The sequence below is a fragment of the Aptenodytes patagonicus genome, chromosome 1, assembly GCF_965638725.1.
Source record: "Aptenodytes patagonicus chromosome 1, bAptPat1.pri.cur, whole genome shotgun sequence".
In the NCBI taxonomy this organism is placed as follows: Eukaryota; Metazoa; Chordata; class Aves; order Sphenisciformes; family Spheniscidae; genus Aptenodytes; species Aptenodytes patagonicus.
This window is the reverse complement of record NC_134949.1, coordinates 46274240-46291320: the sequence shown is the minus strand read 5'-3', so window position 1 is coordinate 46291320 and position 17081 is coordinate 46274240. Positions and strand designations below refer to the sequence as shown.

At 36.5% G+C, this 17081-nt stretch overlaps 1 protein-coding gene across 1 annotated transcript in view; it reads right to left on the bottom strand.

Moving 5' to 3' along the window:
• The window catches only part of TMTC2 (transmembrane O-mannosyltransferase targeting cadherins 2), a 263245-nt gene that overhangs the window by 17968 nt on the left and 228196 nt on the right, over positions 1–17081 (bottom strand). Inside the window, exons 10-11 of the mRNA XM_076333832.1 lie at positions 14774–14888; positions 7609–7672 (exon numbers count right to left, since the gene is read on the bottom strand). Of these exons, the coding sequence (XP_076189947.1) occupies positions 7609–7672; positions 14774–14888 (179 nt within the window). The remainder of the gene's footprint in view (positions 1–7608; positions 7673–14773; positions 14889–17081) is intronic.

Below are 17081 nucleotides of genomic sequence, written 5' to 3'. Positions count from 1 at the left end.
TTTGCAAACACTGAAGAGCCTTTCTACCTGAAATGAAGGGCAGCTTGCATTCAGTTAATATTAATTGTCTTGAATTTCTCCATTCTGCACAACCTTTAGGCTAGGTCAGCCTTCTGCTAGGCAGGCTGAAAAATGTCACAGCTATTCTGATATCAAATCTCAGAGCCAGTCTTTTATTGCCTGTCAACTGGGAAAGTCTACCCAATTTACAGTAACCAAGAAAGTGCTCTCTCATACTTTTGAGATCAGAGAGTGGCGTCCTCTTTTCTCTCAGGGTGTTCCACTATCTCCTCTCCCAGTGGAACCGATCCATGCCTAAGCCTCCCACCCCTGCACCTGTCTGAAGTCAAACTATTAAAAGTATGCCATCTGGAAATACAGTTCACATCAGTCATGTCTATCTTCTCATTAGGAAGCCACACTACCCTTTTTAGTCCCTAAAAGTCCTGCATGCCCTATAACAATTGGTTCAGTCTTTAGGAAGCAACAGAGCAGCAAGAGAGGAAGACCTGGATCCTGGGAAGTTTTCTTATTCCTCACGCCTTCACCAGGAGAAAAGAAAGGAGGCATTTTCAGGAGGCCAAGAGTGCTGCTGGGCTGGAAGGAATCCACAGCCATTCATATCATTGAGGTGGAAAGTTTGGCACACTTGAGAGGAAGCCTCAAACAATGCGAGGCTTAGCAGCAGCTGGTGCTAGTATTGGGAAGATGTGCAGCCCTGACACAGGGCAGGAGGAGCTGGGAGCAGCTTGGAGGGCAGGCAGGCAATCAGCAGAAGCTCCACCTGCCCCACAAGGCCCACTTTTGTATTTTCTGTAAAGGCAGACACAAGTAATGGAAGACAACTGAACAGGTGAATCTGCTGGATGCTAACTACCTAAAAATACAGCTCTGTGGTCATTCCATGGCACCAATACATAAAGATAAAAGATTGCCATGTGTTCATTGCTTTGAATAAACAAGTAAACAGACAGAAGAACATTTTAAAACAAGGATTCTCAACTGGAAAGTGTCATGCTTTACTGGCTATAATACATGGTGTAAAAATCATATATGTACTGTTTCTCTAGAGGACCACGTCAGCTTTATCTGTACTATGCTCCAGAAACGAGGAGTATGATGGCAAGACACTCCAGTTGGGTTTGGATAACAGGGACTAGGTAGACCTGCTCAAAAGAGCTGCAGGAGCAACAGATTCATCACTGGTGAGGGATCTGCAGTATCCCTGGAGCAGTGCGAGGAGGACATTTGATCCAGTGAAGCATGGAACAGTGCCAGTTTTTTGTCAATTGAGGATCAGCTGCAGACAGTTTAAGAATCGTTGTTAATCCATCCATTACTGCCATCAGCAGCAGAACTAACATAGCAGGAGCTCTTAAAAGTTTTGTGAAAATTCTCCCTGGCCATAACAGGAGATGCCCTTAACAAAGCTGGCAAAATGCATTAAAGCCACCTCCCTCACAATTACTCCTAGCCTGGTAAAGCTACATGACAGAATTACTGAACGTTCAGAAGAAAGTCAAACAGGGAAATTTGGCACGGAAACACCTAAGGAAAAATAGATAATAAAGCAGATCTTGGTTACATATGTTTCAAGACAAAATCCAATATCTACTTTATTTTTCAAAGATGTATGTACCTTCAGAAGTATATTCATTTTTAGAGGTCTTGCCATGAATAAAACCCATATATTATGAACACTTCCCATAAGGAGGCACTGAAAACATGTTATCTATAAGGTGGCTATAAAAATACAGTCAATTATCTGGAAATCACCAGGATTCTTCTTTCAACTGTTAGACAGCTCAAGGTAGAGCTTATTGCAAGCCTAGAGCCTTTGACATGAAATCTGTATCCCAACACTGGGGAAAAAAAATAAAAGAAGCACTTGTAGAAACAGCTTTTTAATATGATATTGTGTTAACTGATTACATAAACCCTTCAAGTCAAGAAATGGTTTAGTCCCCCACATCATGATTAAACCATCTAGTGGAAATTGTATTTATTTTGCTTATAGGTACAATTCTCCTTTCCCCCTCATTCTATGTGTGTGTCTTTATGTATGTTGTTACAGTAAGACATTTAATCAAGCCCTTTGAAGTGGTAGAGTGGAAACAGCTGTTTCTGACAATGTGCCGATGACATGGGGCTTAAAGCTGTCATGAGCTCCAGATTGCAAGCAGCACTAATATGTGGTTGGGATGGTAGTGACTTGCAGGTCATGGCACCTCCTTGAGGAATGCTTCTAAGCCAATCAGCTCAAGGTGGTAGCTCAAAGTCTTAAGGCTCTGGTGAGCTCTCTTTCATTTAATACTCTTGAGGTCATACTTCAAAGTGCCCTTTCTTCTCAAGAGCCATTGGCCATATGTGGGGGTTCTAGAGCAGATTTTTAAAGATTGGCTGTTTCAAGTTCAGACTTAAAAAATTAGAAATGCAGTTCTATTACACAAATGATGTCTTAAAAGTTGAATAAAAGCTGAAGCTTAAGACAATACCTCACATTCTTGTAAAGAATGCCAATTTAAAGAGTTTCTGGATGACTGGTTTTTCCACAACAGTGAGCTTAAAGCTCACATTTTAGAGTGCCTAACAACTTGTTAAAACAATTTCCTCGTTTGTGAACATTACAAGATGTAGGGCACCTAGAAACTATGTCTGAATACAGACTTTCCTCAGCAATACTCCCACTCAGAAGAATTACTGCATAAATGTCTTTCTGTCCAAGAAACTTACACTTTCATTTCTTCACGCAACTGAATTTGTTAAAATTAGACTAATGTGATTAACATACATCCAAGCCAACATTGCTAGAACAAACACATATGTGCCTCTCACTGAGAAGGCTCTAAAATTATTTTGTTTTCATCGTGGTAAACACACAATGTGGGAATGCATTTTTTGGAAAGTATTCAAAAAGATCTAGGGGCTAGGGAAGCTAATCTCTGTAGATTACCTATACAGTTGAGGAGAAAAAGAGAGTCCTGTAAGAAATGATTCATAGCAAATAAAAGTAGGTTCCTTCTCCAAACTGCTTCCTGGATTCCTCTCTCCCCCTTGGTTCTCCAGGGGAAAGTCAGCTCTGTGAAGCCTATTTGGAAATAAATAGACATAATCTTGAGAATGCTTGCTTCTTCAATGAAGTTTAACACAGATGATTCTCATCTCCACAGCAGCACTATATTCTACAGAAAATACTGCTCTTCTGAAATTTGACTGGAAATTACTTTCGTAGAGGATAAATACACACCTACTGCAAGTAAGGCCAATCATGAACATTATTAAGAGAACAGTTAGGTCTAAATCTGGAATAGTAATACTAGCCAGATTTGTTTTTTCTTTGCACTCAAGCTGCATTTCAGCTGGTGCTGCTATTGTACCAGTGTTTTAATTCTTTTACATTGTGCAGGATGAAGGTGCATCCAAAAGCAAAGATGACGATCAAGATGTGGATATACATTTTAACACACCTGTGCTGTATTCAGTTGTTCCTTACTGGGTATAATTTTTTTGCAAATACTTTATTCATTGTAATAAAGCTTTTCACGGAGAAAATAAATGGTACTTTCAGTATTTTTCAGTCCTCTCAGAATTAGTTCAATGATGAATGAATCACCCCTAATACTACAAAAATAAAATCTTTCTATGTTTGCTTTCTTAAAAACAATGGCTTGCATGTTTCAGAGAAGTTACATTTCTTCTGTAACTGAATACTGTTTTTCTGGGGATGTTTTTAGCCTCCTTAGTCACAACTTTTATAAAAATGGATTAGTTGAATGAGAAAGTGACTCAGACATGAAGGCATATTGATTGCTCACTGTTGTGCCCCAATCTTGAGACACTGAAATAAAAGAAGGCTTGCTTAGGAGACAAATGCAAGAGTGGACACTGCTGTCTGGAAAAAACATTGAAATAGCCAAATAAGTAGCTCTGGAAGTCACAACTCAGATGGCCATTTAAACTGGACTTGGGTGTAGAAAAGCTCAGCAGAGCAGCTTCTGGATCCAAAGGGCTCACACGTTAGGGAGCAGGTGAGGAAGTAGTATGTATGAAGTATTGCTTCATTCCAAAAGCAACAGGAATGGCTGAGAAACCGAAGAAAGCGATGCAAAACAAAAACAAAGCGAGAATGCTGAGAACAAAATTGTGTCATGAAAGCTCAATGAGCATACCAATTCGCTAACAATCAGTAAAAGACTGAGTTTCTAGTATTACTAACATCTCTTATTGCTGCTAAGGATGGTATTTTATAGTAGTGATATTAGAGATATTACACAACATGTAATATTTGTAAAGAAATGGATGCAAGAGAATGGAAATCTGAGTTGTGTTTCAGGCTGCACTAGCTGAAAATCTCTCAGGAGCTAGGCACAGCTCTAATTCTAAAGTATAACTGATAATTTAGTTGTCTTGGTACAGTGAATAAGAAAGGAGTTGGTAACAGGGAAATGGATCTTCTAATTGGGATCTGGAGGAGTGATTTGGGAACCACAGGAGGAAAAAAAAATAATGCTGAAAAAAAAGCAGAGCGCCAGTTTATTTGGGATCCTGATCAAAAATTCACTAATTTCAAGCACCAGAAGGTTCTTGTTAAACAGATGCTTTTAGCACTTAATTGTTCTAGGAACAAGGCTGATCCACTGCACAGAATGAGACTTCAGCGCTGCCACAGTATTCTCACTGAGAGGGAATTTGGGAACAGACCTCTTAGCAACTAACATTAAACAGGTGCACACAAATATACATATAGGTATGTGTATATATATGGAACTGTATGTATGCACACATCTGTACATTACAGCACGTTCATACATCTAGTATTTTGAGTTTTCTACAAAGAAATGTTTCTAGATTATTAGTGATGGATACAAAAAAATAAAATTAAAATCCTCCAGCACTATATTTTGCTTAAGGATATTTCTTTAGCACCTTGACTCACAGAATTTTGCTGATCCTTCATATTCATAAGACAGTGAGACGATACACAGGCTATAAGCAAAATAATAAATTAAACTGTGGGCATTTTCAAGCTGCAAGGATGGTTCCTACACAGCTCTGGACTGGGCCACTGCAATCTCTCAGACAGTACCTGGGCACACTCTGAGAAGCCGGTTGGATCAACACTAGAGAATAGTCCTGGGCACATTTAATTCACCAGTACAGGTGTAGCTATGAAGCACACAGGATTTCACTAATTTGCATTCCATATTCCTTTGGAAAGATCGGGAGCTTCTGTCTTACCATGTCTGCGTTATATTGCTTACTATATAGAAAACCTCCTTGAGTGGCTTCTTTTCTTTCCACGCTGAAACTATTATGGTAAATTTGAGAGTTAATGTTGTGGTTTAACTCGACAGGCAGCTAAACACCCCACAGCCACTCGCTCACTCCCCCACAGTGGCATGGGGGAAAGAATCGGAAGGGTAAAAGTGAGAAAACTCATGGGTTGAGGTAAAGACAGTTTAATAGGTAAAGAAAAAGGCGTGCACACAAGTAAAGCTAAACAAGGCATTCATTCACTACTTCCCACTGGCAGGCAGGTGTTCAGCCATCTCCAGGAAAGCAGGGCTCCATCACGCGTAACAGTTACTTGGGAAGACAAATTTCCCCCCCTTCCTTCTTCTTCCCCTAGTTTTATATTGCTGAGCATGATGCCATATGGTATGGAATATCCCTTTGGTCAGTTGGGGTCAGCTGTCCCAGCTGTGTCCCCTCCCAACTTCTTGTGCACCCTCAGTCTACTCGCTGGTGGGGTGGTGTGAGAGGCAGAAAAGGCCTTGACTCTGTGTGAGCGCTGCTCAGCAATAACAAAAACATCCCTGTGTTATCAACACTGTTTCCAGCACAAATCCAAAACACAGCCCCATACTCGCTACTGTGAAGAAAATTAACTCTATCCCAGCCAAAACCAGCACAGTTAATAATAAGAAAAAAGATATGTATGACTACTTTTGTTTTTATTTTCATTCTTGAGAGATTGCCCTTGCACAGTTGTCAGACAGTTGATGCTGGCAGTGAAAACGGATACAACTTTCCCACTCTGCATCATTAAAATATTTTTAAAAAGTCGTGAACCATATGCATACTATGCTTAGCTATAAAGTTAAACTTTATCATCTTGAACATAAAGGTAAAATTATCTCTTAGAGAAAGCTGAACAGCAGTACCTATTAGATTTTAACTTAAACTAATCAAAGTTAGAAGAAAGTTGCTATAATAAACCGTTCTGATGATCTCGTCCTGCAAAAAGGATACTTTGGTCTTAACATGTAAAGCAATACCTAGAAATACGTAACTTTTATAGTACCACTGCCATGAGCTAGAAGCCCTCAGTTACTTCCAAAGCTCTCTGAGAAACCTCACACATATAATCATATTCATATATGGTTATATACGAATAAATATATTTCTGAGTTTCTGAGAGACATTGTGAGAGTACAATTAACCACAAAAAAGAGAAGAGGAACTGTACCAACTTTGAGGCAACTGAGGGAATTCTTTCAGCATTAAGGTATCCACTCAGAAAAAAACAAAAAGTCTGGCATCTGAAAGCATAAGGAATCACAAAGTCTAAATTGTTCTCTCACAAAATATGAATTAAAGAAATAATACAAAGATTTTGAAGAGGTTTTTTCAAGAGATGGTGTGAAAGTGCATAATTTCATATGAATAAGTTATTTTGGGTTTTTTGGATTACATTTTGTTAGCTTGTTTTGAGTTTTAGCTGGTGTTGCTTTTGATTCTTAGGTCTGAAAACTCTTGTTTTAAGCCTGTATTTTTATTTTTTTTTTTACTTGGGTTTTTTCTTTCTTTTTTTTTTTGACTGAAATTGCTAACTTGTATCCTCAAATTTGGCACTATGGACTTCCATGACAGGAATGTGTTCGAGATTTGATTTATTGCATAGACAAAGTATTAGGTATTTAAAATAAATTCTGCCCCATTTATATTCATGAGTGTTTTTTTCCCAAAATGTGAAGGTAGTTGAAAAGAAATATAACATTGAGTAAAAAATGGTAAAAAGAAAATATTTTATTTCTTTAGTTCCTGATGCAATAAACTTGGAAATGAGCTTTTCTTTTTAAAAAGGGTCTGTCACATACTCCTACAGATTTCTGCTTCAAGGAATAAGCATTTCTTTGCCAATATACAACCACCTCAGAGGTAAATACCCCTGAGGTAAAATCTCAAGTTTGTTGAACAACAATGTTTGCCAGAAGTTCATGACAGAGGAAAAGGCATAAATGTATTATTTAAAATGCCTTAGATGGAATTAGGAGAGCTTTCCAAACTTAACACATTTAAAGGTAGATAAATAAATCTGAATCTAGAAATCTTTTCTGAGTATGTTAGCCAAGTAAGACTCGTTGCTAGAACACTTCACTGAGGTAACTTGAAAGTATAGTGATTGGTTTGACAAATGAACAGCTTTATCTGACTGGTATTATCCAGTCAAATAATAATTTCCAATAATTAACCATTAAAAGAACACATATAATAAAGGTTGAGAGATCAAATTCTCCAGCAAGAAGTTTCTCCTCAGCACAAAGGGTTCAGCACTATAGCACGTTCATCAACTTAAGTAATGGGTATCATTAAGAAGGTACTTACATTAGGTCTTAATCCTGCTGCCATTTCATAATACTTCTCGGCTTCTTCATTGAGACTGGCTTGTCTATCAGCACAGAAAAAAACAATATAATTACACCTCATTTTCCTTGGGTTAAAAAAGAAACCATACCTAAAGAAGCATAGCTAAAACCAAAATACTGCAACTACTCCCCACTGTTTAAGGATATTACCCTAACAAATGCACAAAATATATCAATCTAAAAGATTTTTTTATAGTTCAGAATATCCATTATCACAAATCCTCTTTGCCTACCTTATTTTCTTTTTAGTTCTGAAATGATATTAGTACACACTGGAGAGAAATGCAGAAGGCCAAACACTCATCTGAGGCAAAAACAGACGTACCAGTCTTCACCAGAGGAAAACCTGGCTCATTTTTTGTAATTAGCCATACTTTAACAGTAAATTATGAAGCTGTAGATTATACAATAATGCAGTTCCTTTCTTTGTGCCTCCCCAAGAACACTATCATTCCAGAAAAAAAGATTAAAAAAAAATCAGAGAATACAATGATTTCTCAAAAATAGATTTCCACAATTCAGGGAGTTCATTCAGAAAAGAGAGTTCTGATTTCAACATTTCCTCATGTCAGTCTGAGAAGGGATTTAAACTTAGATCTCATATCCTAGGGGAATAAGATGAGTTTCGGGGTACCTGAAGCACTATCAGCTCACCTCTTTTTCTTTTCCTTACTAATATAGATGGTATCTACATTCTCCTAGTAGTTTAATTTTTATTTCTTCTCCCAAGTTTTCAGTTTAAATGAAAATGCAATATGTGGCCAAAGAAATCCAAACACATTTTTGTCTCAACAGGCCCTTTTTATCTCTTCTCTCAAACTCCTCTCTTCTCTGTTTGTCTTCACGTTCTTAATTTCCCTCCAACTATTCATTTTGGCTACTGGCCCAATGAATATCAGTTGATCACATATGTGTCATGAGATAGATGGTAAATATGTAAGAACAACCAAGCAGGACTATCAGGCAGGCTACATATCTTCTGCTAAAGTTATTTGCTTTTTTTTCTATGAAGAGTTAGGTCCCTTCATAGAAGAGTTAGGACGGGAGATCTTCAGCATATTTGTGTTTGTTATGTGATTACAGATGCATTTCTCTGATACAAAATGGAAAAATTAGAAAACAAGGATAACACTGAGTAGGGTTGGTTGTTGTTTTTTTTTTCTTTTTATTCTCCTTCCAAGAACAGTTACTAGTTCAAAGAGTATCAATCAACTGAGCACTTGTATCTGGAGTTTTTACCTTGTTCATTACATGAGCTTTTACATGCTTTGTTATTCAGTGATCAAAATGTGTTCTAATTTTATGTTTCCATTCACCCAAATTTTAAACATTAGTCACATAATACATGATAGACAATTAATCCCAATCAACACATTTTGACAGTTATTGGTCTTGGGAGGAGAAAGGGAGGAAGGATAATCCCTTTGAAGTTTCTCACATAATTCACGTGAAAGCTGAAACCACTTCCTGACTAACAATTTGCCAAGTAGAACCTGGTTTATACCTGTTAACTGTTTTAAATTACTTTGCACATGTATTGTCAACTCAGTGGTTAGAAACGATTGAATGTCTAAAAATATTCATTTAACATGCTTCTGAATCACTCCTGCTGGGCATTAGTAGCACTTGAAAAGACTGGGAAAAAAAAAATCTCATACTTCCGAATTTCAGAATTTACTACAAGGCATGTAAAATGAAACATGTCACAGAGCTTTTTTTCTTCCTGTTTGCACAGAACTGTCAGGAGACAAAGCATTTCTGAATGTGGTAAAATTCTGCACAATAAACAAGGTGTCTTACTCAGGAGGCAAATACAGACAGTACACTTCACCTCCAAAAAGTGTTGTTGGCATGTGAACATGGAACAAATTAAAATCCTGTCCCCTTTTAGCTCAGTGGAAATACATGGCTTGCTTTCCTCCCACATGTACATCTTGAAACACGGATCATTAATTCCTAAGTTGAAATCAGTTTGAATTTATAGTTCTCCATTAAAAACGGTTTATAGAAATGAATGCACACCACACTAATCTGGTCAGGAAAATGCCAGTTCCATTTCTGGGGCATTCAGCAACAGTTCCTTTAGTTAAGATACGGCAGAATTCTGGTTCCCATTTTCACTGGAAATCTAAACTAGAAATTCATTATGTTAAACCCTGGAATGGCTTTCCCTTGAGAAAAATAAAAGGCACAGAGGTAGGAAATTGCAGTAACCCTATGCCACCGAGCAGTAAAGGGCTCTGGATCAATGTCAAACAATGGAAGGACACTACTGAAGGAAACATAATTCACATTAGAGTAAAACATTAGATAAGATGTTGATAATAAAACAGAAAGGAAGGAAAGGAAGCAAAGAGAAGTTTGGAAGACAGAGTCCTTTTCATAGTTACGAGCTATATTTCAACCTCTATCCTGAGTCTTTTCATGAGAACTGACCTTGAAAACACATCCGATTTCCCCCATTAACACCTAGCATTCAATCTTATTTTAAGGGACAAAAATGTGTCCTCTTTTTATTCTCTCATATCTTTTAACCTCAGCCTCCAGACCTACCAGTTCCCGGTATTTTGTTCCAGCTGACTGCTAGTGGCACCTCATAAATGTGCTTGACAACACATCGCTTTTAGGTTCTCTTGACACCCAGTTATATTCAGCTTGCATTCATTTTGAATCTTTATGTTGATCACTGGAAAAAATTGCTTTAAGAGACAAACAACACCAAAGCTGACTGGTTTAGATACATAAACATGTGAATGGGAAAAGGTTATTTTTAACCCGCCTATTGTTTGGCATAAGGCTTCAGACTGCTGATTTTTTTTTTTTTTTTTTAAAGTGAAATCATGGATGTCAGTCCAGCTATAAGGAAGTTTTCTTCAAAGAGATTCCTATTTTAAAATACTGAATGTTGATACTCGGCATTCTTAATGGACCTTTTTGTGTCACAACAAAATCATAATCAGATTCCATACATGTAACCCTTCATCCACACTTTTTGTTTTACAACGGTTACAAAATTTACATAGACTATATGCTTAGCCATACATACATACATATATATATTTAAGCACATGGACAGTAATTAAAGAATGAATAAAATCTGTTTAGGCAATAACATAGGGTGAACTTGTGCCTATGAGACTGTGCCAGCACCTACACTCTGTGTTCAGTCAGTGTACTTTGGAGAGCCAAAATACTCTCACAGAAATTCACTGAAAAATGAAGACCGTCTCATGTAGTATTGCTCTAATTTAGACTTCTGTTTTCAAATAGCCAATAAACATGCTATAACTTCACATAATGTGTTTCCCACAACAATCCATTGTCTTACAGAAGTGTGAAAAAAACAATTATTCCTATAAAATGTGCTTTTAGGCAAAGCTCTTCTTCCTATGCTTGTTTTCATTTGGAGACAACGTGAAGCTCTTTTCCTCTTTCTGATTAGTACAGAGGTGTCACCACACTGCCATTCCTCAATCATTCCCTAGATCACAGGAAACCTATCTCATGGCAACTCACCTCAGTATACAACTACAAAGCGAAACTTAGCACTGTTAATCCATGACTCAGTCACTGAAGCTACAGCCACCGTATGGCATTACAAATACATGCTTCACTACATTCCATTAAAATGTATCTAGCTTTGCTGAAAGGCTTCAAACTGAGGCTATAAGCAAGAGCATAGCAAATACCACAAAAGTAAAACACATGATCAGTTACTGTTTTAAGAAGAACCACCTAAACAGTTACACGACCCTTGAATGAAGCTGTCTGGAAAACAAATTTGTGGAAAAAACAAAATTTACAGGCAAGTACTAGGCAAGTTAAAAGTTACCAGAGTGTTGCAAAGAAATTAATTACATTCATCCCACATCCCACCTGTATTACAGATGACTTGATTCATCTGGCATTGCATTATCAGGATCCTACAGAAATCATCTAGGCAAAAAATTAATAACTATGTTTGTGTAATTAGGAACAGGGAGGCCTCTCAATAATGCAAACAGAACTAACCCATTTTTTTTCTTGACTTTAGCTTCAGATTTAGTCACAAAGACAGGAAGTAAACAGTGTTGGAATACCTGACAGAAGCAGCAGAAGTCTTTCTTGTGACTGCTAAACTGAGAACAGGCTATCTATAAATACAGCTACTGCCTTTGGACACACTTAGCAATTCTGTTGCAAATTTAAGAAAAAAAAGTTAACCCACAGCATTCCAGTCTATGCCTTGTTCAAAATTTTAAAAACTTGTTAATTTTTATTTAGGTTGCATTTTAATTTAAACATTTTTCTCAGAGATTAAAGGGATTTTAAAAAAGGAAAATATTTTGGCACTAGAGTAGAAATATAAATTAGACTTGGAGGGAATGTTGTGATTATTTTCTATCCAAAGCAGCTATAACCCAAATTTGAAAGAATTTGCCTGCAATTCATGTAGACAGTCAAAGAAATGTCTACATGTTTCTGAATCTTGTGACACTCCTTGGGCTAATGGTGGAAACAGGAGTATGAGAGGCGGGAAAGATGATTCCTTTCTAATTCAACAGTACATCACCAGAATCACTTGGTCTGAAAAAAAATATTAGAATTTACACAAAAATCTAAGTTGCTATTATTACCTCCTAATAATTTTGGACACCTTGTATCATCCACATTAATATAAATTTCTGTCTCTTAATCTTAAAAATTTATCCCTTCTCTCTCACAACAGTCAAATCACTTCCATGCCCTGTGAACTTCTATAATATATTTTCTACCTCACAGCTGTGCAGTCCATTCAAAATTCTTACTCACTTACCAGTCAGTTTTTATAGCTCTCTATGGTACCGAAAGAGCAGTTGGTCACCTACATGAAACTATTATATTTATTAATTTCAGCCTTTCATTTACAACTGTCTTTAGCATTGACAGTTTCTAGCTGCGTCACTCTATGCCAGTCTGAGTACTCCCTTCTTTTCTTCCTCCTTCCTATCTTGTTATCTGCTTTCCTCTTGGAATCACCTCAGCTCTCCATCTTTCTAAATATCCTGAAAATCAGCTTCTTCTGAAGTCCCACAGACTCATGATGGATTTGTAGCTGCTATGTCCTAATGTATGAATATACATTCCCCTTGTCCAACAGCCATTATGTAAGCAATATAGTGAATAAATTGCTAAGTAATGCAGTGAACAAAGGCAGACAACAGAATCATAACCTTTTAGCAAAAATTGGTCAGATCACAACACATGAGGTTTTAAGCAAATACTTGGCAGCACTGAATTTAACTTTGCCACCCTCACTCTTGCTAAATCCTCCAGACCACTTTAGACTCCCAGAGCATATTAGGGAGACATTATGATCTTCCACAAAGAAAGCTGAGTATTTAAGCGAAAAATTAGACCAACTGGGTATCCCAAAGGAGCACAGTTGGATTCTAGCTAAACCAAACCACCAGGCTTTTTTTTTGTTTTCAAAGGTTTTGGTTTGGTGGGTTTTCTTTTTTTTTTTAAAGGTTTTGGTTTTTTGCTTACAGCTAAAATAGAGAATGCAGTTAGGATCACTGAGCTCAGTGCTGGTCAAAACCTCCCAAAAAGTGTCCACTCCCAACCGGATCAAGTAGGGTAACCATGGCTGATGTACAGTACAGCAGCATAGCTCTTACTCTGAGAGTGAAAAAATACTCATATCAGGATGTAAAGACATGTGCCTTCAAGACCTGGGATGCTTCATTCAGTGCTCACAGAGAAATTAAGAGATTTATTAAACCTATTGCCAAAATAGTATTGATCTACGCCACCACATTTTAAAATACCCACAAAAAAATCACACCATTAAACCATCTTCCACAACACACTCACTGAAATCAGGAGTCTGACACACTCTATACCCTTCTGGATTCAGCTTTCATGCCTAACTAGCTATGCTTCTGTCTGTGAATTTGTTTCATTAACCTAAATGTTTAAAATTACTGAATTCTATCTCGAGAGATATCATTCAGAAAATAACCAGGAGGAAGGGAAGGATCCTTAAAATAGCTCATACCCCTGTGGCAGGTCAAACTATTGTTTACCAGTGAACCATTTGTCTTGGTTTCCTTTCTAATCTACAAGCAGTGCGAGTTATTTCTCAAAGGGTGTTTTGGGGCTTATTTCAAAATCCCGGTATAGAACCCTTCATTCTGAAACACAGGTCACTTGGCTGAGGCTGATTCTACCTTCTCTTTAATACCATTTTCTTTTCCTTTCATTTCGTATTCTAAATGTTATAAGTATAAACAGCCAAGTGAGATATCTTCATTAGAGAAACGATCTCAATAACTGTTTTGTGCTAATGAAGTATATTTTTTATTTCCTTTTTCATGCATTTTCTAAGCATAGATATAATCTAAATGAAATCAAGTATCCTCACAGCTGTTAAGCGGACAATAGACAATAATTAGATAGTTGTCCTAGAAATAAGCATGGAGGATACCTATTACAGTAATGTGAGTTTAATGATAATGTTCAGGCAGAAGCTTAATGTTACTGAATATCCAGGCCTGACAGCTTTAAAAGGAAAAAAAGAAGTCTAAAATTTTATTCTATTCAGATAGGAGAACAGAATTAAATATAAGGCTACATTTTAAATCATGGATTCTGACAACATCATTAAGTGCTCCTATGAGTCTCAAAGTCATCGTTAGCCTGGGAATATTTAGATTTTTAATTATCGTAGTGTTCCCTACTGATATTAACATAAAATGTGATATTTTCAATATTCTCTAGTTACATCCAGATCAGAAATAGAGTATTATTTGCAGTTGCTATGCATCCTAAATTTTTAAAAATCAGGTGAAAGGAAATCCTGCAGAAGGTTCTTCAAAAAAGAAACACTTGTTCTTGTATGCAACCAAAAAGGATTACCTGCTTGTGAACAACAGAAGTTTTAAACGTAAGAAATTATGAGATAACGCATAGAAAACTAGAAATAGAAAGTGCTAAATCCTGCAACAGTTTAACTCCAACTCTTTTTATCTTATTAGCAATAATGAATTATTCAAAAGAGTTGCTGGCCTTTAAAAAGAACCCTGTGTAAGCAAAGGCTATAAAGACTTTTTTCCTCCAAAAAAGGGAGGAAAATCAAGTAAGGCAGATGTAAAAACACTAACCTGAGCATATGGGCTGCATTGAAAACAACATCAAATTCTGTATTATCAAGTTCAGCTGCTTTTTTTGCCATCTCAGCTGCTTCTATCAGGCGGGATTCTTCTAGGAGGAACTGACCTGCAATGGAGTGCATGAACATGAGCCCACAGAAAACAACTGATGGATACTACTTCAGACAATATAGTTAGGAAAAGGAATTGCCAAAAAAGAAAAAAAAGATCAGATGTGTTAGATTCAATGTTTAGTTATTTTTTGATCTGCTCTGTATTTCAATATCTTTACAATGTAGTAAATATAGAAAAAAATGCAGTAAGTATGACAGGTAATAACTAACTGCAATATTTGCAGAACATATTTATGAATAGTGAGAATGATACAGTAAAACTCAGACATCAAGAAACAATACTCCCAATCCCCAAGAAGCCTGCCATTTAAGAACTTGACCTTCTGTCTATACACTGATCTTCACTTCCTCAAAACAAAATGAAATAAAATAGCATCTACAAATGAAATATATTCCCATTTTAAAAGCATATCTCAAAATCACATAAAAATTTATATTGTTATATATATATATAAACATTTCTTCAGCTTTAGAATGATAAATGATACTTTGTTTTAAAATTATTATATATAAGTATACCTTGATAAACTGGTATTTTATCACATATTTCAGTAACACTAAGAGAATCATAACAGGCAGCTTTTTACAAGTTTCCTAAATGATCCTTACATGTCACGAACAAAAATAGAAGATGGCTAAAATCAAGTGACTGAATTTTTACAAATGACACTATCATAATCATTAAACCAAGTTAAAACTGAAAAGAATGGATAATTTAGCATTAACAAAACTTTAACTAAGTACAGTAGTTTCAAAACAAAACACATAACAACTAGTAGAACTCTATAAAAATTAGTTTTCCTTTGAAGCAGAGGAAAAAAAAAGCACTTTGGAAGGTACTCAAAACACCTTATTTCTGCTCCTTTTAGTGATTTTTTCACACCTAATTTGTAAAATGTGTTATTTTTGGATCAAGGACTTTTCAAAGGGTTTCAGCCGTCTAGACTCTGTGTCTACGTAACTTTATATTTGGAAAAGCTATCTTAAAGTATGATGATTATACATTCCAGCATCCCATCCTTCCTTTTTTATCTTACTTTTTACAAAGTAAGATCACTCAACCAAAAGTCCACCAAGCTATCACTGGCCACAAGCCTCTTCAGGAACAAATGATTTCCTCTCATGGCGAGGGATTTTCTTTTTTTCTTGCCTCCTTTCTTCATACGTTCCCTGTTACTTACACGCTCACTACGTGCACATGCAGAAAATCCAGTTAACCAGAGCTAGCAAGGTCTGTAGGGGCATAGTGAGTCCAGTGATGCTTTGGTACAATAAACACATTTGCAGAAGGAATTATCTCAATACAAAAAGTGATGAACGACAGCTTTCCTAGCTTTTTCCTTTCTCTGTGGATACATTTCAACTTAGCAAGAGATGGAAGATTATTTACTCAAGACAGTCAGCTATATCTTAGTTATTCAGATCTGCAGAAAGTCTTGGAAAAACATTCAGGTGTCTTTCTGCATTCATAGCATAAGGTTTGCTTGCTTTAATTACATCCACTATCTAATATGTGCCATCCTTTCATGCATTATGATGCTTTGTGTTCATTGTTTCCAGAAACAGATAATTTCCAAAAAGGCTTTCTCACACAGAACGATAAATAAATAAATAAATAAAAAGAGAGAAAAACATAAAAAGAAAGCATATGAGAACAGTTTGGATCATAAGAAATTCATTTGTCTTCAGAATTAGAAACCATTGCTTGAGCCATTAATGGAAGTCTCTGAAGGGAAAAAAAAAAAATGTTGACAAAAGCTACAAGTTTGCCTTTTTTTGTTTTCGGGTACCACATCAGGGTATGTCTTATATATAGCAGGACAAACTCAGATATGAATCTGAAAGTTCTCAGACAAGTAAATCTACCAACTACAATAGGCAGTTCCTATCTCTTGATTTGGGCTGAATTCCTATTTTCTTTAAAGATAAATCTTTGAAACAAACTTGACCAACTAGTATTCCAATTCTCTTCCAACAAATTAACTAAAACAGTATCCCTAATCTTTAGGTCCATGCTAAAGCAAACCAGCCTTAAACTGTTAACATTAAGGTTCTTTTGTTAATGAAAGTACTGGATTAGCAGAATGAGACACTAGTAACTGGATGTACTATTGATACATCCAGCCAGGGGGAAGAAAGAGGACATAACCTTTTAGATTTCAAGACACAGTGAACATTCAAGATCA